This window comes from Pleurodeles waltl, chromosome 1_1, assembly GCF_031143425.1.
Source record: "Pleurodeles waltl isolate 20211129_DDA chromosome 1_1, aPleWal1.hap1.20221129, whole genome shotgun sequence".
In the NCBI taxonomy this organism is placed as follows: domain Eukaryota; kingdom Metazoa; phylum Chordata; class Amphibia; order Caudata; family Salamandridae; genus Pleurodeles; species Pleurodeles waltl.
In genome coordinates, this window is record NC_090436.1 from 863099693 (window position 1) to 863126064 (window position 26372).

At 41.5% G+C, this 26372-nt stretch overlaps 1 protein-coding gene across 14 annotated transcripts in view; it reads right to left on the reverse strand.

The window, feature by feature from the left end:
- Positions 1 to 26372, reverse strand: part of NTRK2 (neurotrophic receptor tyrosine kinase 2) — a 445567-nt gene that overhangs the window by 121640 nt on the left and 297555 nt on the right. For all 14 annotated transcript variants that reach the window (XM_069229668.1, XM_069229708.1, XM_069229703.1 and 11 more), the window contains one exon: positions 8236 to 8366. In XM_069229668.1, coding sequence (XP_069085769.1) covers positions 8236 to 8366 — 131 coding nt within the window. The remainder of the gene's footprint in view (positions 1 to 8235; positions 8367 to 26372) is intronic.

A 26372-nucleotide genomic window follows, 5' to 3' on the forward strand; every position in this document is an offset into this window, starting at 1 on the left:
ACAATCTATATATTATTGCTCCATCCTGCAACATTGTCTGGGTTATGGTCAGCATAGGTTTTGTGCAGGAAGACCTTCATTCCTGCACAAAAATTATACTTTGAGGCAATTTCTTCTATGCACGCGTGTTGCAGAATGCAACACACACGCAAACAGGAAAAAACTAGCATCTTCTTGATGTGGGCCTAAACAAAATGTTGCAGTCTAGAGTTGCTTTTAAGAGAGCAACAAGTTTGAGGGACCGGCTGGTTCACACTCACCAGATAGGACACCAGAAGTGCATTGCTAATGTACCATCTGCCCATTTCCCTTGTGGAGGGTGCACAGTTTGTAGATAAACGCAAGCTTCCAAGAGTGTGATTCTTAATGACAACTGCACTTGGTTTCAAAACAAGTTCAGCAATTGCAATTCAAACCATGTCATATATGGGTTGACTTGTGTTTGAGGCCTACATTATTTGGCCTTACCACCCGGAAAGTAAAAGTAGGTTTCAGGACCATATTAGTACCCTCAAGGCAGGCAAAACGTACAACACAACTGGTTAAGCATTTTCAGGAGAATAGCCATGGGCCCATGGATTTTGGATGGTTGTCAGTATTGGAAAAGATGGATGTAGGTGGTTTGAGGGATGAGGAGATACTTTTAGATATATACAGAGAAGACAGATCAAGGAGGTTTGAATGATGTAACTGAATGGCAAACGTTGCAAGGGTAACCCCAGGTTGGAGTAGACATAGTGGGTCTGCCTCTTCTCAGCCACAACACTGCATTATAAATACACAAGGGTTGAGAGGGTCCAGGTGAGGTCTGGCAAGTGTTGCAGACAGGGCAGGCCTGGCTATCTTGTATCCCCTATATGTACCTGCACCAATTGCACATACATGGTCTTGGATGTGATAAAATAAATGAGGCATTTGGGACCCTGTCTTCTTTTACCTTTTTGGAAGATCATGTAGGATTAGACTGTAAATCCACTTTGGGTGCCTGTGAGTTTTTTCAGGGTTGTGGATGCCACTGTAATATGACACTCACTGTGGGTGGCTGGGTCACGTGTCTGGGTTATTTTTTAATTTCTTTATAAAGATCATGTATGGGCAGGCTATATACTTATCCTAGGGTATGGTGCCCACAAAATGGTGCCTGATAATGGAGGTAGGTCGTGTGACTTAACTACCCTTTTGCAAGAAGCATAGGGACAAACTTGTCGATAGATCCATGGCCAGGATACTAGTCTAAGATGAGCAGTTGATTGTGCTACGTTCTTCAGCAGGCTGCATTCTTTTTGAACAGATGGGTGCGTCGTTGGATGGCAGGTTGCTCAAATGCTGAAACGCCAAGCCTAGCGGTGAGTACTAGAGGTCCACAAGAGTTAGGAGTCACACATTCTAGTGTTGAAATTATGCTATTCTATATGCGAGGGGCCATCCTTTATAAACTGTAAAACTGTAAAAACTTTGCACTTGTATAGCGCATTACTCACCCGTTAGGGTCTCAAGGCGCTGTACGCATACCGCTGTGGAACCCCTCCTGGCTTTTCCCCTCTGAGGCACCCACTCCTGGACAGCCCCAGGGTGAAGCCAAGCATCCAAGTGCTGTGAAGGCCGTTGTGGAGATTAAGCAAGCTATTGCCCAGAGTTACAGAGTGGGACCCATTAATTAGATTAGGCACTGAGGCGAGAATTATCTGGTCCAAGGGAATTGAGCCCAAGACCTGCCGAGGTGGGAATTGAACCCTGGTCCTGGGCCAGATCTCTTTATGCTAGGAGCCACTTCATTGGGGGTACTGAAGGTGGGCCATGAGCCTGGGATATTTTTGTTACTTGTAGAAATGCCCCAGTCTTGTTTTAATCACTGCAGCAGCATGGTATGTGTGCTCTGTTTCTTGGCCTGACTGTGATCAAATATGGTCACGAATCCAGGTGTGCGCGTTTTTACAATGGTCCATTGTTCATTAATTTTGAAAATACAATACATCCACCACAGGCTGTGCAAGTGTGGAAAGTCTGTTGTGGTATGCAAATGATAGAAAAGGACCGGGTGTTTATAGAGGTTTTTGACACTAGATAGAACACATGGTCACGGTAGGATAATGCATAATCACAGATGAAATGTGATTGGTTATGTATCATTTTAATTGCAGGCGACTGATCATTGTTTCCCAAGATTGCTCCTGTTTCCTGCTTGTGGTCTACTGGTAGGCTCCCATCTGCTATCCACATGGTAACTATCCCTTGCATTCTGTGGGCAAGGATAACCCTGGGAATGTGTTTTAAAGAATGTGTATTCTATATGCTGTGTGTTGTTCCCTCTTATTTCTTTTAATCTACAGTTCCGGTGCACTTAATGGTCAAATGGTTCCCTGTGCTATGAAATTGCCAGACAGCGAAATGGCAATAAAACATGTCGGCCTTTTTGCTTAAAATGGCCTGAACATGGTGTGAATTTTTTAACCACGAGTGCGGGCACAACAAACTAAAGATGTATGCAGCATGGTACCGCAACTCATTTTTTATCTTTTTTCCTGTTAGTGAGGAAGAAGTATATCCTTCCTTCATGGGGACCATAAGAGAGTGGCTCAGATGTGCACCACTCGTGGAAGAGGTTTTTTAGGTTACACAGACACACACAACATTCTTTTTGCACTAGCTTGGGAGTTGGTTCTATTCCCTACATAGGAAAGTTGCCGCTGATGAGAGAGTGAGCAAGTTGGCGAGAATCTGCCATTCGCTCATTGGTTTCTGCTTAGGTGAGGAACTCCTATATTAACACTTTTCTCTTATATTTAGTATTCACCAAGAGGCTTGGGACCTGTTTTTAATTAAATACACACAATGGGGTGGTTCATAGATATGTACAAGAACCTGCTTGAAATTTAAGAAAACGAGGGAACCCCGTAAGCATTTATTGGATGTGTGATGCGTAACAAGGGCTTCTGTTGGGTGTTAATTGTAAGTGGAGGGCGCCCTTAATGCTTCTTTTCCCTTCTATTGCTGCCCTCTATTTAATAATAATAATAATAATAATAATAATAACAATAATTGAGGAATTGTGTGCCAACCTTTTAAGGCATGCTGTCAGCAATATTATTCTGCTAATTTGGAGTTAGTTCCACAAAATGCAAGTGAGGCTTGAAAGTATTGGGTCCACTTTCTAAAACAGATAAATCAGATAACCTTTAAAAACAGCGTTGTATCTTGACGGCTGGGCTTGTGTACATAATATGGTAGGCAACCAAAATATTAATAATATTAGGATTTACATTTGAAACAAAAAAAAAGTGAGGTCACCCTTTTTATAACAGGAGATGGCAGTTCATATTGCACATCAGCTTTCTTGTTTATGATTAAGTACTCCATTGTAAGCCTATAGCCAAGGAATTTTTTTTTCAATAGCAGGAAAAAGTGAAATAAAATAAAAACAAGTTTAAAAATCACTTTATGGACACTTTGAGAAATATTGTTATATGAGTATTCTTTCTTTTATGAAATTTACATTTTTCCATCTGGCGTGTTTACTATGTGCCAACGTACTGAGCCACAGTACAAGTAGATCCCTGTATCACGGAGACAGATCACTTTCTATGTGATGGCCCGTGCCGCTACGCAGCAGTATTGCCTAGAATAATCAGAAGAATTGGCAAGTGAATTAAACATAACTGGATTGCTTTGGGGCGAGTTTCCTCTATCCAGGGAACTCTGCAAATTCTCAATGAATCTCTGGCTGACTCCATAAGCTAAATCTTAAGTGCACTGCTTAGGCCCCTGTCTGTGGTGTTCTGGGGATCATCACTTATGCATGAGCGCCATTTTAGGTCGGTGCTGGTGAACAGCCAGGACTCGCAGGAATGCATTCAGGAAACCACAGTGCTCTTTCCACACCGCAAGTGAGCCCTTTAATTATCCGTTTCATTTAGCAGAACTTTACATAGATTAATAAGGCAGTGACAACCAGAAGCTTTGCCAGAGCTATGGAACAGTTTGTTGAGTGGCAGGCTGTCACTTGCCAGCCTAACAACATGTATGATTGTCAGAATGTTCTGCTTAGACATCAAAACACCTCTGACAGACAGTTAGAGACGACAACCCATTTCACTTACAGACAAACAGAAGGGGCAGTGATCTTCTCGCCCTTTTAGTAATAATGAATTGGATATTTCAGGGCTGATTCACAAAGGCATGTAAGAAAGAGTATGCAAAACAGCACTGCTTCCCATAAACGCTTGATGAATCAACACCATTAGGTCTGGCGCTGATAGGAACAGGTTCACAGGCTGCTAAAACATAGTTGTTACAAGAAATCTGGAATATTCGTTGATTAACACAAGGTTTCACTCGTAGGGCCAGATTTAGAGGTTGGCAGACAGGTTACTCTGTCGCAAACGTGATGGATATTCCGTCAACCTTATTACAATCTCCATAGGCTACAATGGAATCGTAATAACCCAGACGGTACATCCATCACATTTGTGATGCAGTAACCCCCATCTGCCAAACTCTTAGTGTCTATGGTTAACAAGGATTTTTTTAAGAACAACAGTCACAAAAATCATATATTCATCATCATCTTATATGAAATAATGTACTTCTACTGTCCACATAAAGGTATTGCCTATCACTGAAGAGTTTCCTGACTATTTAGAGAAATGAAGCCACAGACCGAGCTCTGTTGTAGTCATGATTGTGAGATTGTGGGGGTAAGACTTACCCACTTTTATAGGAGCAGATTAGCACCTATTCCTAGGGTTAATATCACCATGCAAACTTTTAGTGAACACCCACAGAATTCCAACTTCCAACTTTTTTGGGGATTTTCCCAGCATTTTCCATGGGGACCTCTGGTCCTCGCCACTTTCCATTTTTTCACCCCTTCCACTAAGATGAAACTGTGGAAAATCATTTATACTTGTGGACTTCCTCAGTTATTAGGTTGAGTTGTGCTTTTAAAAATACTCTGATTCTGAGTCTGTCTGTCACAATTTATAATTTCTGACCACAAATTCAATGTTGTATGCATTTAAGTGAAGAACATTTTTAGGAAAATGGACTGAAAGAGAAAAATGAAGAAAATACAATCGAAATAAAAGTAAGGCACGGGGCGCAAATGGATTTTGTGGCACTAAGCCTGTTGTTCACTAAATTACAGGCTTTGCGACCGGAAAGCCCGAAGCTGTAATGTATCAAATGCCCATAGCGATTTGCAAATGCCCTTGTGAATTATAGTGCACACTTTGCAACCCATTACAAATGGTTAGGAAAGGGGGTATAAAACGGTTGACTCTCTTTTCTAACAATTTGTGCTTTGGTATCATAAACGTTAAGTGTTTGCACCATAGTTGTGATCGCAAACCACTGTTTGGAAGTTGACACAATAAAGAGTGGGTATCAGTCGGGCTAAGTTTAGAGATGGTGGCGCCAGGATTCTCTCACTACCAGCCTCCAACTGTGCCCCTCATCTCTCCATAGCGCCTCTCTCACATGAATTTCATTTGTTTTGAGGCGCTCGTTGAGGGTGGCTTTACTATTAAAAATGTGTATCTATCCAAATGAACCATTTTTAGCAAAATTAGGACTAGATTATGAAATACTGGGGGCCGAGGGGGATAACATGCAAGCCTATATTATGCAGTTTGCATGCGGCTCTTTGGTGCCATAAGTCACTGTTCTGTATTAGGATTGTAACTTATGAACTGCTGAATCAAAAGGATGTCTGACTCAAAAGCAGTAATCCACTGAGCTGTTCACATAAAGACAGTTCTGTGATCTGCATGGTATGCATTCTTTGCAGTCGGTTAACTAACCCTCTGTGTTACTTTACGGCGAGTCAAAAGAGCCACTAGACAAAACTCAGATCTCTCTCCAGCAGGAACATTAGTCACTAGAGTTATCTTGTTATATTTAATGCTGTCTGAAAACTGCTGGATACACAAGGAACTATGCAGCACGGTGCTTTTAATACCACAAGTTATTTTCTAAACAGCGCACCCCCGCCCAAATGTCAGCACCAGGTGCGAATGTACGCAGCCATAAGCCGGCTCTGGTATCAATTTGCAAAGTGGATGCTGTCCATGAGAGATGACCTGCTCTTTGCGAATGTGGTCCCTGGACTTTGGGTGGGGCTTCATTCTCGCATCAAATTATTGCCTCTCTTCCTTTAAGGGACAGGGTTTGCAATAAAAAAGTTACGTTTGTGATTTAGAATGCAGAGATAGAGGTCTGCACTCCATCGCAGGCCTTGACATCAGCATCCTCAGCCCTTTTGGTAGAATTTGCGATCAGACCCTACTTTATTAATATTAATAGAGCAGAATTCTGTGAATCATACCGAAAGTAATTTTTTGCTGCAGTAGTTGTACCTATTGTACAGCGAGGCGAAGCTACGGTTCGCTAAGCAGTCTGTGCAACCAAAAGGGCTGCTTTGTTACAAGGGTCTTTGTACATCAGGTCCATAATCTTTCAGCATGCGTGCGCAAGACAGTGAGGGTTCCCTACCAAAAAGTAAGGCTCATTGCAGGCACATCGACAATATTACATATCACAAACGTGGAAAGTGATTTTCGGTCTAACGGCATCTACTACAATTTTTTTGTTTTTGTTTAAATCAACCAACATACAACTAAGAACAATTTAGTATTTAGTAGTATTTAGATGAAGGCATCAGTAAATTTAATTTTGATTTTGAGGTTATTTCTAAGAAACTAAGGTTCTGGATGTAGTCGAACGTGTGTGTCTGCTGGGGCTCTCTAAGTTATACACATACAAATATGTGAATATCCGTGAAGATGCTATGGTGTTTTAAGATTTCCAAGAAGTTATTCACTTTTGTTTTGCTAATGAGGCGCAAAGTAGCAAAAAAAAAACCTGAAAACGGTGTCTACATGGCATGGACAAAGGTCTACGTCAAACGATCACAGAACTCTCTGATACAATGTGCAGTGATTTGAAAAATACTCATCAAAGCTGCCTTGGAAATGCAGACCACTAGTGAAGTACCTGAAGGCAAATTTGTTTCGGTACAAAAGAAAATAAAGCTGAGACCGGGTGAGATCTGTCAACACTTGTGGCATGGGAAACTTCTGCTGCTCCACGGTACATCCAATCATCGTGGGCCATATGTGTTCAGTGCCAGAGTACAGTATGTTCAGTATGTTCATGCTTCCTTAGCCCCCATGGTTTCCCTGTTCTCCTGGTGATTCACTTCCCAAATGATTCACACATTCCCACTGTGAAAACACTCTCATAACCGAGAGCAGTGCAGAGAGAAGAAGGCAAGACTGGCCTGTGCACTAGTTTTGCACCGTCTGCCATTTAAAAACCAATAGACTGGACAATAAAAAAAAAATGTTTCCTGTCTGTCCCTCCTTTTATCTATGTATTAATAAAATACATGCAGACTCAATGATTTGTGTATTGGCATGGCGAACCGTGCACACAATATCGTCTTGAATGGTTTTGCCTTACAGGTACACCCACACATGCACGCACACACATACTCACACGCACACAAACACACGAGCACTCAGACATACAGGCTCTCAGTCACTGATTGTTTCTATTGTAAGGCAAATGTAACAGGTTATTAGGCTATGTTTTTGATCCTCATGCCTTCAAAAAAGGACAGGTGAAACGAATGCTTTGCTAACAGCTTTGTAACAAGAAATTATTATGCCCGTGTTACTACACAAGAATGGTTTACTCTAGGTGTACTCATCGCATAGTTGTCGTGGTGACTGCGAAGCATGGACAGCTAACTAATCTAACAAATGAAAGTAACAAGATGATTGAAATACTGATATAGGTTTATTATAACCTGACTCTAATTGCATAATATAATTATATTTGTGTTATCACATGTGGCCAGTAAGAACTTATTGCAATGGAATTCTAACGCTACAGGTTTCTGATGACATCTGATGTTAGAGTTGACTTCTGATGTCATAATGCCTGCTGCCCCTGCTAGCGCAAATTGTTACAAGCACATGTAGGACTTTATTTAGAATTTGGAAGAAAGGGATAATCTGTAAGAACATGGTGGGTGTCTCATATTACAAGTGTGTTACATCCATGGCAGGATAGGACATCAGACGCTTTTTAAAGGAGTACTCTGTCCGCCAAACTCTAAATAAGGGAATTAGTCTGTCCATTTGACTACCCATTCTGCAAAAGAGAAACACTCATCAGCACTCATGTACAGCATTAGACCGCGTCCATTAGTTAATAAAGTTTTTCGCCTGTTACCTTCACTGCTACCAGTATCTTGTCTTGCTCCAAATAAAGGTTGTAGCATTCAGCCAAGAAAACCTTTCCAAAAGCCCCCTCTCCCAGCTCCCGCTTCAGCACAATGTTGTGTCTCTTGATGTGTTGCACAACTGGAAAGTAAAGAGAAAGTAGGTAAGTAATTTGCAGAGATGACTATTTGCATGCAACAAAGACAGGAAAAGCACCAAAGAAGCTACTGTGCTGCTTTGCTATACATTACACATGTCCCTCACTGTAATTTTATGCAATACCTTGACAAGATATGCATGACTACTTACTGCATTTGATACTGTAGACAGATCTAGGCCATGGGCAAAATTAAAATGTTGGGTTATTGAGCCCACATTATTGCATCTTACAGTTGAATTGCACTCTCAACAATTCTGTGTAGTAAATGATCAACTTCTAATAAACGTTTTCCCACAATATATATTGAGAATGACTCCTCTTTTCCTTAAACATAGCTGGCCTGTTGAAGATTTGGGACTCAGCGGATGAACATTCCTCAAAGCTAGGTGCTGCATATGAAGATTATTTGGTTACTATATCCAAGACACCCATAGTTCCCGAAGGAATGCTGCTTAGGTTGCAGGAATGCAACAAGGACAATTATTAACCATAAATCTCACCAGGGCCAAGATAATGATATTCTCAAATATGATTGCACTTATCAATAAAAAGGTTGAAAATGTTTGTGAATATCCTTATCTTGGAGTAAAAACGGAAAGAGACCACCTTTCGACCACTCATTTGGAATCCGTTTTGCACATTGTCAACCGATTTTTGAGAACTTACAAGATTTCTGAATATGCTGTTCTCTTGTTGCACTCAAAACCGAAATAATACCAACACTGTTTTATGTCTCACTTGCTTTTTTGAATCTCAAATCAAATTTTTAGATATTATTAGTATACTCTGTGTGTGTAAATTATTCAGTACTTTATAATACACCCAACACACTCTAATTCAAGTTAGGTATGAGAGCTGATTCAGCAACTGCAGACCTGAGATTTATAACATTTCAAGCAGTGCAGGCAAGGACAAATACACATTTATTAAAACATGTTATTTGTATATAATTAGTAAGATTCAATTCTAAACATATGGTAAGTACTTAGAGAAATGTCAAATAAAATTTGGGAAATAATGGACAGCTTGGATTAAAATACAGACTCAGACGACCCAAAAACATTCTAATGGAATTTAGTTTTATACGAGATCTGTATGAATGTGAGAAGTACTGCGATTCTCAGTACATTAAGGATTTTTATTCCATTATGCATCCATCTTAACTGAACAGTGCTCTTTAACCGAATCTAAAAAATGACTTTATGTTTTTGATTTATGTATATATCATTATACCATTATAAAGGAAAATGCTGCACTAAAAATCATAGGAACAAAAACTTTAGATTAAATAGTAGTTACCCAGGAACAATTAAGTATTTCTTATGTATCTGCCCAGCACTGAGAGAGATATGCCTAAAATATAAGCAAACATCTTTTGTGAAGCTGGTAGCAAAACAACTCTTTCATCTACTAAACCTTCCAATCAGTTTGGAAAATTGCCTGTAGTATGAAATGAGTGCAGCTAGCATTAAGTTTAATAGACAGAATACTTATATCATACTTAAAATTATCTTAGTAGCTGATGGTTTAGAGTTAAATTCTAATTAAAAGCTGTGATTGATTGACCTGCTCTTTAAAGTCTGTAGTATCTGACTTATTTGTGCAATGTTATTTTTTGTTAATTCTTCTATCTATCTATCTATCTATCTATCTATCTATCTATCTATCTATCTATCTATCTATCTATCTATCTATCTATCTATCTATCTTTTATTTTGGCACAACAAACATAAGACTAATCACGGCCATTTACATATATTCATTTGCTATATTATTAAAATTTTTATTATCAACACAATAACGTTTTAAATCAATCAATTGATCATCAATGAAATGATTGCTGTAAGTTGCCCACAACAAACCACTTCACTTTTTAGGAATCAGGAGAGGTGTTCGACCGGTTAGAAAAATACTATGCACATTCTTTTTTATTTGAAACAGTTAGAAATTTACCCATCATAGTTTTTCTCAAATGATTTGAGTAAATGTTTAACATTTTGGAAATTCACAAACTTCTTCCCATGTACCCTTGAAATTCTAGGCAAGTCAAGAAACCATGAGTGCTCTTCCTGTCCTACACCCTTTCCTGAAGAATGTCTAAAAGACAAACAATCCAGAGGAGCATAAATATTCATTAACAGTAGCCATATGGAGTAAAGTGGTATTGTGTAACTATTCCACGTCATTCATACACTGACTCCAATATTAAGTGGCTAATTAATGGAAAGGAAAGTCAATTGGAAAATCAATTGGAAAGTTATCTGAATATCCACAAACTTACAATACTGTAATTGTGCACTTCCTTCTTGGTTACCAAATCTTTTCCCTGTCTGTTGGAACACCCATACTCCCAACCAAACCATAAACTGAGTACTTCTGAAAATCAGCTGTCCTGACAGATTTTGCTATGACTACTTTTCATATTTCACAGTAACAGGTTCTATTACTTAGGGTCTTCCATTGGCTCCCACATTTTATTAGTCCAGACAGGTTGGACGTAGGTGCTCATAAAAATTTGTCACTTATGCAGCAAATATTTCTGTTGTTTTAATGTTTGGCACTGACTGATTACTCTTGGAAATGGGCATGCATTGTTATCAAATCTGCTGCCTTCTTCAATACCCAAACATAACGACGCGAATATGCAGTTTCATCAAAATATACGTAGCATATACATTTCATTTGACATTACTACATATTGCCTTGCACATTTTTAGGTTGCTCATAGCAAAGCGCAAGCGCTGCTTTTCCAACTTGTTGGTATGTATCTGGACTTTTAACCACGCCCACCGCACGCCCTTCACTACCACTCGTTCATGGGCTTTCCTTTCAAAAATCCTTTGCTGTCGTTGGTAACTGCTTTACGTTTGTCCCTCCTTAGGGCGGTTTTGTTACCGCCTTGGCCATCCACCCTTGCATGGATAATTGCACCATTGACGATAACTATGACTGTGAGTGAACTTCTTTTTCCTTTTGTCTCTATCTTTCGCGCTCACAGCGCTGCTTTGAATCAGCTCGCTTATGTCAACTGTTTGACTTTTTATTTTCAGTTTGTGTGGCAAGAAAGTTCCAGTTAGAAATTTACAATGCTAATAGCTCTAACGCGAACAAACACGAGGCCTATTGCATTGCAAATGATTGTTCTCTATGCTTTTAAACGATGTGCGTATTGCAGAATTGTACCTGGAACAGCTGAGTGTTTTAATAACGCAGCATCAGCAATGCAACCTGACATCTTCATGCAGAAATCTCACCACACAGTTCTACATGCTGCCATATCTGCTGAATGTCACCATCCAGCACCACGTGCGGCCATACCTACTCAGTATCACCACACAGTCCTACATGCTGCCATACCTACCCAATGTCACCACACAGTCCTACATGCTGCCATACCTACCCAATGTCACCACACAGTCCTACATGCTGCCGTACCCACTCAGACATACATGCTGCCGTACCTACTCAATGTCACACACAGTCCTACATGCTGCCGTACCTACTCAATGTCACACACAGTCCTACATGCTGCCCGACCAACTCAGTGTTATCACCACACAGTACTACAGGCTGCCGTACCTACTCAATATCACACACAGTCCTACATGCTGCCGTACCTACTCAATATCACACAAAGTCCTACATGCTGCCGTACCTACTCAATCTCTCACAGTCCTACATGCTGCCCAACCAACGCAGTGTTATCACCACACAGTACTACATGCTGCCGTACCTACTCAATGTCACACACAGTCCTACATGCTGCCGTACCTACTCAATGTCACACACAGTCCTACATGCTGCCGTACCTACTCAATGTCACACACAGTCCTACATGCTGCCGTACCTACTCAATGTCACACACAGTCCTACATGCTGCCCGACCAACTCAGTGTTATCACCACACAGTACTACAGGCTGCCGTACCTACTCAATATCACACACAGTCCTACATGCTGCCGTACCTACTCAATCTCTCACAGTCCTACATGCTGCCCAACCAACGCAGTGTTATCACCACACAGTACTACATGCTGCCGTACCTACTCAATGTCACACACAGTCCTACATGCTGCCCAACCAACGCAGTGTTATCACCACACAGTACTACAGGCTGCCGTACCTACTCAATGTCACCACACAATATTACATGCTGCCGTACCTACTCAATTTAACCAGACAGTCCTACATCCTACGTGGACAACAGTGGCTAGAATGTGTTGTCTTATTTCCCATGAGCGCCTCAGCTTTGAGGTTCTTAAAAGCAACATAGAAGATACGTATTCCAGTAGAATCGAATGAGCAACACGAAACCAGAATGGTGCTTCACCCATGCAAGAGCGAAAATGAACATATCTGAATAAAGGCTATGCCATGCTCCTTTTCCTTTAAATCACAGAATGCGTTGGTATGCAGTGGGATTGTTCATTTACGACTACAAGGGAGTTGTGGTTCCCATTCAAGCAGCTCTTTGTTGTTCTGCCCATGTCTGAATTGTAGTTTAGTCTGGCACCGTGGATACAGTGGGTATTTCACCCTCACAATATGGTTTATATTTGGAGAAATTAAAAGAAAACACGTCACATGTATTGCACATCCAGTAAAACATCAGTCATTCAAGTCTGCAGTCTATACATTGTTTGAAGAAATGTATACATGTGGTTTGGCAAAAATCACAAGCTTTTCACCACTAGGAAGAAAGTTACTGTCATCTCAACAGCCAGACCAAAAGGCTACACTGTCAGCAAACTAAGCTAACATGTGAAGCACTGAATGCATAAAACAGGGGACGAATAACATTTCCACTCTCAAGTCTGACCTGAGGACCTTTAGAAGGGGCAGGCACAATGTGCCCTGCATTTGCCAAATTTACAAAAGCAAACACATTGGTGCCACACTCCCAGGATCAAAAAGTGCCCTCCACCAGTGCTGTCTCTGGGAGTTAACAAGGTGGTGAAACAGTGTCAAAGCTATAAAAACGAATAATATCCCAGCATAAGGAACAGTTCAACATGAACATTAAGATTCCCAAGACAACAGCCTGAGATCAAATCCCAAAGACAGGAAAGCTGAAAATCCATAAAATGCATTTTGGACATTGAAAGATGATGACATCAAATGTCCTGATGCTCACTGTGCAGAACATTATCCTGCAGTACATTGTCTTATGCGTAAAGCCCATTCCAGTTATTGTACGTTTGATGAAACAAAACCCAAAGCTGACAAACTAGCCTTATAATAATATATATACCTGCATTCTTACAGCTGAACTGTATCATCCAGAGACCGACGGCAGCAACTTTGTGGTGCAACCATCGTTTAGCTCCCCGAAAACACTTTTCTGCACTTCCTGAGGGCACATTTGTGTATTGCTGCTAGTGCTTTAAACAACTGAATTTTAGGGTTCCTGCTTAGCATGAAAGAGTTGGGTGTACTTGCAAGAAGAACATGGGACTGCAAGTGCAGGCTTTGCAGTCCCTTATACCAGCACTGAAGAGAGGACCGTAGAGCAGGTTGACATTGCAGCTGCATTGCCTGGCGTGAGGGCTAGGGCGAGACTTAATGACTGTCAGTCACTGACATGGTATCGCCACAATTCAAATACAACGTGGCTTTTTATTTGGCTGTTTATCATTCTTTACCTTCTACATTTTTCAACAATCTCATACAGTGCTTGTAACACAGACATTCGAAACGCTAGTCCAGTTCTCATTCACATGGGCATTATTACATTACATGGGTACTGCCACCCTTCACTCCTGGATAGCCTCTGAGAAGGGACCAGGAGGTGTCAATATGATATGTTCTTCTAAAGCTCACTCAAAATGTTTTGAACCATGGAAATGAATATGTGATCCTATGCAAATGAAACTCTCTATTTCCGATCAATAACATTAATATGGGAGCAAGCTGCAAAGGCCATTCACTGCTGAACTTGTATACTGAGCATTGCTGGGGCTGTACCTTCCTGTTCCAAAAAAAAAAAAAGTCAATTTAGCTATGGTTGTCTGTTTGCAAACTAGGCCTTTTTGACAAATGCTGCTCAGTTTTCACACCACTCAAAGTTGGCTTTTTAAAGACATTTGGCATGAATACTATCTTCAAACTCCTTGGCTCTAATTGCTATGTAGCCGCTCACATGTCACACCAGTCTCTCGCCCACCGCTCCTCATCCTTACACATTGTTCAATCAAGATAGATGTAGGATAATCTGATAAAGGAGCTCCCCAAAGATGACCTACTCGGGTTCTCCATGAACAATTCCTAGAAAATGTTTTTAACCGTGTAATGGGGAAAAATAAGTATTATACTGAAGATATGAGAAAACAACAACTGGTAAAAGGTGGGCAACAACCCTTGGTGGAATCTACATAGGAGCGAAGGTAAACATCTGGATCTCATCCCATGAAATCACAAGGTGATTAGAAAGGATATGAAACCACACGCTGATAACAAAAACTAATGATCCCGTCATGCATCTGTGGTTTCCAGCGAGGCCCATGTCACCTTTTACCAAAACTTCCTTTACATTTTAAGAAAGGCTCCCCTTTAACACAGTACATACCTTAAATCACTCTTTCTCATGCTGAGGTCTCAGAAGCCCAATAGAACTTTCGCCATTGGTAGGCAAACATTTATCCTTTAGTCCCTCTTTATAAACGAGGGGAAGAGTTATATGTAGTATTTCCTTAGTAGTGTCTGCCAATGAAACTGTGGTTCACATTGTAGTCACATTTACAACGTACACTGCATCATTGACTCGACCTGGGGAAGTTAGGGAAGGGTGCTGTGGTATGTATAAGATCAGTTACCCTAGCTTAATTTTCTTTCCGCCCATTGTGTATATGCTTCTTTATGGAAACTCTTCATATCACACAGAGTATAAATTTAAAACTACTACCGAAAAACAATGCACTGAATAATGGATAGTAACAGCAAAAAAACTAATAATAATGAATAAAAATGATAACTCACATCCTAGAGTAAACTGACACTTCGAGATCGCACTGCCATATATTGACTCTTAGGATATTGCTCATCTTGTGATTTCAGTCGAGGCTTTTTCTCACAATGTTTTTGTAATTTGATGTTTTACATAAACTTTGAACATCCTCAGACCTTTATTTACATTTATTTACATTTTTGAGGAGGAATTAAAAGTCAATGCTTAAAATTACAGTATTTTGAAGTCTAAATACTTATATGCTTAAAGTCTTGACTTGAAGGTTAGTTGTTGCGTGAGGTGCGAGGCAAAATCCGTCAGACTAATGTCTTTCGATTTTGAAATCAAAAGAAAGACAGATCAAAAATCTCGTTTCAGGGTGTGGAGGAAAAGGCTTGAACATAGAGAAGAACAAATATGGACACCTGTGGTTTTAAGAATACTGTTACACTTCAAAATAGAAGTCTCGATGTGTGTGCAATGCATTCTATGGAAATCTTTTATTTCCTGGTTCAAATTTATATAGGTGTTTTAGTTTTTTTCCATATACACAAACATCAGAACTGTACATAACAGAAGCTCTCAACACATAAATGAGCCATTTATCAGTACTCATTAAACAAATCAAGACACTTATTGTATATCCTTTATCTTCCAAAACAGTGGTGTTCAAAGTTTTTATTGCAGCACCGCACCATGGGTAAAAAAGGAATCATCAGGCCTCCTAGAATGACAAACATATTTTCTTGAAAAGATTCTATAAAATTAGCAACTCTGAAGCTCTGAAAAAAATTACATTTCAAACACTTCAGTTATGTTCAGTTAGCCCTTTAAAAAGTGCAATCAAATACATGTTTGCCAATGTACTAGCAACAGCCTGGACTCCATAAATGATTACAATATCCACAGTGTTATTAGAAATGGTGGAGGGATTTTAGATGTTATGGGGAGCCCTCCTGCCCAACCGCGCCCTACACTTTGGCACCTACTTCTAGCCAGGGCATGAGTGTAAAGAGATCATATTGATGGCTCATTACAGACTGGCTCACTGCCACTCTGTTTTCATTTACTGAAATACTGTAATTGTTTAAGCATGATGTTTGTCTCTGTTCCTTAAGGGCATAATATATAATCCTCTTGCAAAGCCTGAAACACCCCATAAGATCAATTTAGGCCTCCTTGGAGAGCCTGTCCACCCTTTGACGCCCTAAACCGTACCACATCAATCCAGCTCAAATAAAAGCCCCGACTATCATATTCCTGGAGTGGGGAACAACGGAATTGCACTGTAAGGGCCTGACACTGATGAGGAGGATGACCTACAGCTCATAATGAGTTGAAATTGGCAGAAATAACTAATTAACAGCTATTCATTTTATGGTGATGGCTGGAGCACATGCATTAGCGTCTATAAAAGCTTCATAGATGTCACTGTATATGACATTTACCTTTGTCTTTTACACTATTCATCTTGGCCAATAGCTGCACCCGAATCTTTAGTATCATGGATGTGGTCTGAACTCAATACAAATGTGGCACCCGGGTATTCCTAAGGAAGCCAAGTCTACTGAGCAGTGAAGGCATCTGTACAATTATTGCGGGATTGCCTTTCTGTCACTTCTTTGCATGTTTCATTTTAACGGATTCACCTTCCTTAGCTTAAGAACTCAAAGCAATTCAAGACTACAGTGGTGCACTGTATCAGTCACATTTTTGTCTATTTTTAGTTTATAAAAACATTTAAACATAATAATACGGTGCCTTTCGTAAAGGCAGGTTACAATATCAAAAAACGTGATCCAGAGGGATCATATTTCCAAGGGAATGCAAAAGTAGCTTGTCCAGGCTTTTGCTTTCCATTCTGGGCATTGTACTCCTGGTTGTATAATGGATAAATAAGACTGCATATCCCAGAATGCAAAGCAGAAACCACGGCTGAATAAAATACGTGCCTAGACCAGTTCCAGTCAGTGGGTGATAGCAGGAGTAGGGAGTCCATGGATTGTCTTCCAGCAGTCAGGCAGAATGTTCTTTCTACAAGATGTTTCCCTCCAGGGTTCAGGAGTTGTTTGAGGAGGTGGTGGGGTGGCTTGCATCTTATCCTGCCCAGTAGCCAATCCTAATTTCATTCTTGGATTGTCCCTACATCATTTTTCAGCAATTCTTGTTTTAGTGATTTATTGAAAACCTTCACAGAAGCCTTAAGTCAAAGGTAGAACTATGAAAGCTGCCTTTGTTTTGCCAACTGTTCCTTTGTCACTTCCAGGTGGCTAATCCTTGCTAAAAGGCCTTCCTGGGCTCAAAGGCTAGAATTTTGTCTTCCAGGAGCAAGGTTGTTAGCAAGCAAGCCAATGTTGTGTACTGATTTAATTTTTTTTTAAACTAAGTGACAATAATGATTAAACATCGCTCTAGCATTTTCACAAGCAGAGATTTGAAATAATGATTTCATTCATAACTAGGCCTATTTCTGGAAAATCCTACTTTATCTACACCCAGTGCTTAAATTGTTAATAAAAATGTGCCGGTGCCCAGAGCTCTCCTCTTAAACATGCGGCTGCTGCAATTAAATGTGTGAACACGGAATACTGAGTGAAGCCATCTCGGGCCTCTTCAATCCATTTACAACCACTCCCTTCCCATTCGGCTCACTCTTGCAGCTTTCTACTTTTTCCCTTTGTGACGCTTTTTCGTTTTTCTCTTTCTCCGTCTTTCCCATATGTGTCTTTTGCTTGCAGTAAATGCTTGAGGCTAAAAAAGAAGTGCCAGCCCTCAAAAATAAGTGCAGGTGCTCCGCACCAGAAACAGCAAACACAAATTAAGCACTGTCTACACAGTGAAACGACTTCTGGGTTCTTGTTCATTACGATGGCATTCTATTCCCAATGTGTAATATGCCACTTTTTTTTCTGTATTAATCACCCACCCTAGTGGTCTTCCAAAGCTCATTGTAGGGATCATTAATTAATATGTAACAGTATTTTTTTCTATGTGGAAAAGAGAGTTTTCCCTGTTGTGTCACTAATGATTTTAAACTACAGCGCAGTCAGACCGCAGTGGTGCTCCCTGAAGCCATATCATTTTGTCATATCTTTCAGTGGTGTAAATACACACTGCAGTCGAAATATTCAGCTTCGATGCCACACGTGCAAATTTTGCCCCAACTTACAAAAGCCTTACTGGAAAGTTAAATACAGCATTTCTAACTAACCTTCCAAACTAGTTTTGGAGTACACTAAACGCAGCAGTGGATAGCAGTACCACCATGCATAAAGCCATGATACCACTAAATCTAAGGACAAAATGAAGTGATAAATCTAGAGAGACCACTCAGTAAAAACAGATTTTCTATAACATTACAGAAGGCCTCACAGCACTGTGAAGTGGGGTAGCATTTTGCTGGTCTACTTCTTCTCAATGTGCACAGGGACAATGGGGGTGTTCTTGATTTCCGCCAGCATGGGGTGTCCCAGGTACACCAACCAGTAAACTGACAAAGACCACAGCGGCTGTCTCCTTGGGAAGAGGACAGCGCATGAACTTCATTTGTGCAGCAAAGACATTTACTACCAATGTTTCTGTGCACAGCTGAGCTGACATTAGAACACATGAAGCTGCTCTACCATATGTTCTGCCCGCACAGCAGAGAGGGATTATTTTGTGCACGCTCATGTTCAACACAGCAGGATGAGTAGGTTACAGTGCCAAGTCAAGGACCTAGGCTACAGGTCTGAGCTGTTGATTATGTAAAGTTGCGATAAAGACAGTAGGTCTTGCATATTTATTGAGAAGACCATGTTAAAATCTGTAGACATTTACAGATGGAGTGCTTGCTATTGCTCTATGTTAAAGCCTGCAGGGAGGTATTTAGCTATGTGGAATCCCACAGATTACCATAGTTAGCAAATATTTGGTGTTGGTTACCCCTGTCACAGCCGTGGAGGTCGAAGATTTGAACTGTGATAATCTTAGTTAAGCTCTGCTAGGAGAGATAGTATTTTGCTTTGCCAACCATAATTTGGAATCCACTTGTAATTTTACGGTGTATGCCTGATGGTTGCCTATGTACAATACAGTTGACCTGAGTTGGTTAGACTGACAAGCCAATGAAAAGGCTACATGCCTGACTGGTTCAATGTAAAACATTATGACTAATACCATAGGATCTGATCTAATTATTATGAAAAGTTATGACAAATTCAGTAGGGTTGCTTATATATTGTTAAAAGCATTTATTAAAGCCAACAGGTCTTTATCGGTGGAATTTTATTGTATCATGTTGAAGCCTGCAACCATAATTTGTTACATGAAATCTCACTTTGTAGGTAAGGTTGTTGGTGTTGGTTACAACATTTGACAAACCTTAGGATTAGAATATTTGCAGGCAATCACTGAGGATGGGTCTTAACTATAAAATATCATTATTTTAAAACTTTAAGATTGCCAAATTGGACCTTAAAACAATACTCTGTGTACAATAGCGTTGCATGATGACTGCATTCTGCTTTGCTTAATTTTATCTGTTACTGCAAGCATAAGTCTGCTATGTATAGGTGTCAGCATGTTTTCTTTTGTTCTACGTTCTACTTTTAATTTATGCAGCATACATCGTTGAGTTTATGTGTATGTTTTATAGTGATTTTGTAAGTAGGTAAATGAGGCAATGGGCAGATGGACAGATAGATGAGTGGAAATGATGTGTTACAGAGTGCATGTATGATGACTTATTGGGTGCCTAAATCCATCAGTGACATTACAGTACTTTCATTTATGAGCAGGGCCTATTGGCATTACCCATGCTTGTTCTGTTTCGAGTACTTGCCCTACCAGTGCTCTCCAATATTTTAAATAACGAGACACTGATTGGAATACATTGATGTCCGACCCATATTTGGGCATATATGAAGCTCTTTGTAACAGAGAATCTATGGAAACAATCCTTTATCGCTCCACAGCCCGAAGGACAGTGGCATTGCCCTCCAGTTTCTCTAGACACTGATTGACAGGCGAGTGCCTCCCACAACGCTGTAGGTTCAGGCGGCGCTGCATGCAGAGACTGAGCACACAATGCAGCAGCGCGGTGATAATCCTCCTTCCAAAGCGCATTAAAACATATAGTTTCCCCCGCATCATAATAGTAAAAACGACTGGAAACAAAAGGCAGAGGCACACTTCGCTGCAAAAGGCGTTCGCTGTGGTATCTGCTCGTGAAAATGTCGCGGTTGCCATGGAAATTGGGAAGATGGTGTCTTTCATTCTGTGGCTGCATTTTCCCTGACACATATTTTTTGTAGGTGAGGTGACCCATCCCGCCTTCAAACCCTTTTTCCATGGCAACATTTTTTTATTGGGTGGATTCTGAAAGAAATCAGTTTTCAGCATGCACGAGGACTGAACGTGGCGGAGGAAACATATAATAAGGCAGAACAAAACAAGGCGCTGTGGACCCGGGAGTAGCCAGCTGTGAGACGAAAAGCCGCTCCCAGAGAAAGCAAAGGTGCACACTTCACAGAATATATAGCATAGGTGCTCGACAGAAACCAGTGTGACCCGGCATAAATCCGCTGTAATTCATTGCTGGACAACGTTGTTGCCACATATTGCAAATCCTGGAACTGCAGGAGGCTGCTAGCTGTGCAGAGATTCACAGCGCATGAAATCCTTCAGGATTCAGCACCCGGAAGGCAGCTACACTGCGGTGCCGCACGTTTTGACTCTAATAGGGGCGATCTGTCGTCACCAAAAAAAAAAAAATATGAAATAATGTGAAAGGTTATTGGCCTGGTAGCTGTGCGACGGAACAAGAAAAAACATAACAAAATGAACAAAAGAGGACCATGGAAAAACTGAGAGTGACGTGAAGTGTGGAAATTCTAATTCTTGCAACGATTTATTTTGGCATTTAAAAATGTGTCTGCGTGTATCTACGCGTGTGCTCAATATAAACGAACACAGTGTTAGAAGCACTGTCACACATTTTACGTTCACTGCATATTACCAACCTATGATATCTGCATATGACATATTCTTCCAGCACAATAGTGGATAGTTTCTCAGTATGTGACATGATCCTTGTGGTGTCTGGAAGATGTAACCCATTCAGAAGTAGATAAAGCACTGTTGTGGCACACAATCCTTAATAATAGTTGAAATATTCATCTTAGAAGGACAAATACATTAATACAGTTAGTTATGCTGTCTATAATGATGACATCCCACATGACATCAGATACCACTGTTAAATTAATGATGCACTGCCTTACCACCTCACCTTCTGCCATTTGATGTGGGCAGTATGCCCAGCGCTTTAACAGTATACAAATACCAAGTTAAACCATCAATATCAGTGCTTGATTTAGAAGCTTAAATCTTATCATGGCAACATGGCTATTACATGTGAACACACAGCTACAGAGGCAACATTTCCTTTTAAGCTAATTTTTAAACTCGTGTAAACTCTGCATCTTCAGTATCGCTTTGAAACTTTCAAAACCCCCAAATCCTCCTGTAATACCCAGTGAGGCCTAAGAAGGCTCTTACCTGGTCTGAGTTGTAGGGGGAACCCAATCTATGATAGTTTGGATTTTCCCCTGATGTGGTGCAATCTGTTCTCCACCTACAAGGTGTCCCAGATAAACCACTTTCCCCTGCCCTATCTGGCACTTTGAAGCCTTGATAGTGAGGCCTGCCTTTTGCAGGGCCTCCAAAACTTTCCATAGGTGGACCAGGTGATCATCCCAGCTGGAGCTAAAGACAGCTATATCATCTAGATATGCTGCACTAAAAGCCTCCAACCCTTGCAGGACTGTATTCACCAACCTCTGAAAAGTGGCAGGTGCATTCATTTTTCAAACCAAAGGGCATTACTGTGAATTGGTAGTGCCCTCCAATAGTCGAAAATGCAGTTTTTGCTTTAGCATCCTCTGATAACTTGATCTGCCAATACCCTGCAGTCAAATCAAAGGTGCTTAGATACTTGGCAGATGCCAGTGTATCTATTAGCTCATCTGCCCTGGGTATAGGGTGAGCATCAGTTTTAGTTACCTGGTTGAGACCTCTGTAATCAACACAAAATCTAATTTCCTTTTTCCCATCTTTGGAATGAGGTTTTGGTACAAGTACCACAGGAGAGGCCCATGGACTTTCAGAGTGCTCAACCACTCCCAGTTCAAGCATTTTCTGAACCTCTTGTTTTATGCAGTCCCTGACATGGTCAGGCTGCCTATAGATCTTACTTTTGACAGGCAAGCTGTCTCCAGTATCTATAGTGTGCTCACACCAAGAAGTGGTGCCTGGCACAGTAGAAAAGAGTTCAGAAAACTGACCCAGGAGATTTATGCAGTGGTCTTTCTGCTCAGCAGTAAGACAATCTGCTAAAACTACACCTTCCACTAGAGCATCTTGTTCTGTGGAAGAGAAGAGATCAGGGAGAGGCTCACTCTCTTCTTCCTGTCCTTCATCTGTTGCCATGAGCAGGGTGAGATCAGCCCTGTCATAGTAGGGTTTCAGGCGATTGACATGGAGCACCCTAAGGGGACTCCTGGCAGTGCCTAAGTCAACCAAGTAGGTGACTTCTCCCTTCTTTTCAACAATAATGTGGGGACCACTCCATTTGTCTTGGAGTGCCCTTGGGGCTACAGGCTCCAAGACCCACACCTTCTGTCCTGGTTGGTACTGAACCAGAACAGCCTTCTGGTCATGCCATTGCTTTTGGAGCTCTTGGCTGGCCTGAAGGTTTTTGCTGGCCTTTTTCATATACTCAGCCATTCTGGATCTTAGGCCAAGTACATAGTCCACCATGTCTTGCTTAGAAGCTTTTAAAGGTTGTTCCCAACCCTCCTTTACAAGTGTTAGAGGACCTCTTACAGGGTGTCCAAATAGGAGTTCAAAGGGGCTGAAGCCCACTCCTTTTTGGGGTACCTCCCTGTAAGCAAAAAGGAGGCAAGGTAACAGGACATCCCATCTCCTCCTGAGTTTTTCAGGGAGTCCCATTATCATTCCTTTGAGAGTTTTGTTAAACCTCTCAATCATTCCATTTGTTTGTGGATGATAAGGTGTGGTGAATTTGTATGTTACACTACATTCCTTCCACATGGCCTTCAAGTAAGCAGACATAAAGTTGCTACCTCTGTCTGATACCACCTCTTTTGGGAAACCCACCCTGGAAAAGATTCCCAGGAGGGCCTTTGCCACTGCAGGAGCTGTAGTGGTCCTTAGAGGAATTGCTTCAGGATATCTTGTGGCATGGTCCACTACCACCAAGATAAACCTATTGCCTGAAGCAGTAGGAGGGTCAAGGGGGCCAACTATGTCAACCCCTACCCTTTCAAAGGGGACCCCAACCACAGGCAATGGAATAAGGGGTGCCTTTGGGGTGCCACCTGTTTTGCCACTGGCTTGACAGGTGACACAGGATTTTCAAAATTCCTTTGTGTCCTCTGACATTCTAGGCCAATGAAACAGGGGCACAAGCCTGTCCCATGTTTTCATCTGCCCCAAATGTCCAGCGAAGGGAATGTCGTGGGCTAGAGTTAGGAGGAACTCTCTGTATTGCAGGGGAATAACCAATCTCCTGGCAGCTCCAGGTTTTGGGTCCCTTGCCTCTGTATACAAGAGGTTGTCCTCCCAGTAAACTCTGTGAGAGTCACTGACATCCCCATTTTGCTGTTTGACAGCTTGCTGTCTTAGACCCTCTAGTGTGGGACAGGTCTGCTGTGCCACACTCAGCTCCTCCCTGGCAGGCCCCCCTCCACCCAAAAGCTCAGCAGTGTCTGCTTCCAGCTCCTCTGGTGAAGGTTCTGCACATGGGGGAAATTCTTCTTCCTCAGAAGTTGAATCTACTGTAGAGGGAGGGATAGTAGGTAGTGATTTACCTTTACTAACCCTAGCTTTAGGGAGCACTTGGTCCATTGTTCCAGGATCCAAGTCACCCTGTCCTTTTTGCTTTTTGGCCTGAGCCCTTGTCAAAGCAAAAATATGCCCAGGAATGCCCAGCATTGCTGCATGAGCCTCCAACTCCACTTCTGCCCAAGCTGATGTCTCTAAATCGTTCCCTAGTAGACAGTCTACAGGTAAATCTGAGGCAACCACAACTTTCTTTGGACCAGTAACCCCCCCCCCCCAGTTGAGATTTACAACAGCCATGGGGTGGCTAAGAGTGTTGTTATGAGCATCAGTCACTTGGTACTGGTGACCAAGTAGGTGTTGTTCAGAGTGGACCAGTTTCTCTATTACCGTGGTCACACTGGCTCCTGTGTCCCTGTAGGCCTGAACCTCAACACCGTTTATTAGGGGAAGTTGCTTGTACTTATCCATATTAAGGGGACAAGCAACCAGGGTGGCCAAATCAATGGCACCTTCTGAGACTAACACAGCCTCTGTGGTCTCCCTAACAAGACCAACCCCAACTAAATTACCAAAAGTGAGCCCAGCTACTCCCTTGCTCCCACCACCACTGCTATTACTAGGGGCACTAGGTGTAGCAGTAGGGGTTGTGGTAGTGGGAGGCTTGGTGCTTTTCTTTGGACAACTGGGATCAGTTGTCCAATGGCCTTTTACTTGACATAAATAGCTCCATGTTTTTTTTACTTGATTAGAAGAGGATTTGGGCCCACCAGCCCCACCAGAGTGTTTTTGTGGGCCTGATGAAGACTCATTTTTAGATTTGTGCCCACGCTTGTCTGAAGACTTACCATCCTTCTTCTTGCCACCCTTGTCACCCCCTATATGAACTTTTCTGTTCACCCTTGTTCTGACCCATTTGTCTGCCTTCTTTCCCAATTCTTGGGGATAGGTCAGATCTGAGTCCACTAGATATTGGTGTAACAAATAAGACACACAGTTATTAAAAATATGCTCTCTCAGGATTAAGTTATACAGGCTTTCATAGTCAGAAACTTTACTGCCGTGTAACCACCCCTCCAAGGCCTTCACTGAATGGTCAACAAAGTCTACCCAGTCTTGTGAAGACTCCTTTTTGGTTTCTCTGAACTTGATCCTGTACTGTTCAGTGGTTAAGCCATAACCATCTAGGAGTGCATTTTTCAAAACTGTAAAATTATTGGCATCACTTTCCTTCACAGTAAGGAGTCTATCCCTACCCTTTCCACTGAAAAATAGCCATAGGATAGCAGCCCACTGCCTCTGAGGGACGCCCTGTACAACACAGGCCCTCTCAAGTGCAGCAAACCACTTGTTAATGTCATCCCCCTCCTTATAAGGGGGAACTCTCTTGTGCAGATTCCTAGAATCATGCTCTTTTACAGGATTACTAGCTGTAATACTGCTGCTGCCACCATGGGGTCCAAACCCCAACCTTTCTTTTTCTAAGTCTAAAGTTTCCCTGTCTAGAGCCAGCTGTTGCTGTTTAAGCTTCAGTCTGGACTCTTCCACTCTCAATCTATTGAGTTCCCTTTCTAACATTCTGTCATCAGGGTGGGTGGGTTGGGCATGCTTTGACACAGAAGAATGATGTGAATGAACAGAGGGAGACCTGTCCCTAACAGTTGGCACTCTAACAACCTGGCCTAAAGGAATGACATCCCTACTGTGATGAGAGCTCACATTAGTACCAGCCATGCTAGGTGGCCTGCTAAAGTGCGGGTTGGGAAGAATACCATCTAACATTCTTACTGGGGCTACCCCAGAATCAGAGTGTGAACCATCTGCTAACTTCTCACCAGATGTGCCAGCTAAGGCCTTATCATTTTCAATGAGCATGTTAACTAACAATTCTCTAGAGGGATTTTTCCCTACCCCTAAACCTCTATCAATGCAGAGACTCCTTACACCTTTCCAGTTAAGATGGTCATAAGCTGTGCTGGCCAGATCAAGAGTAAGACCTGTACCAGACATGATAGAAAAGAGTTTAAGGGACAGAAAAAGAAAGAAAACGTTTCAGAACTTTTTAAGGAAACAGAAAAAAAACTTTTTTCAACTTTTTAGAAACTTTTTGAAAGTTTAGAGGTACTTTTTAGCACTCAGCAATAGAGTAAGAGAAGAAAAGCAAAACATTTTGGTTAGGTGTACATACACTGAACTTGTT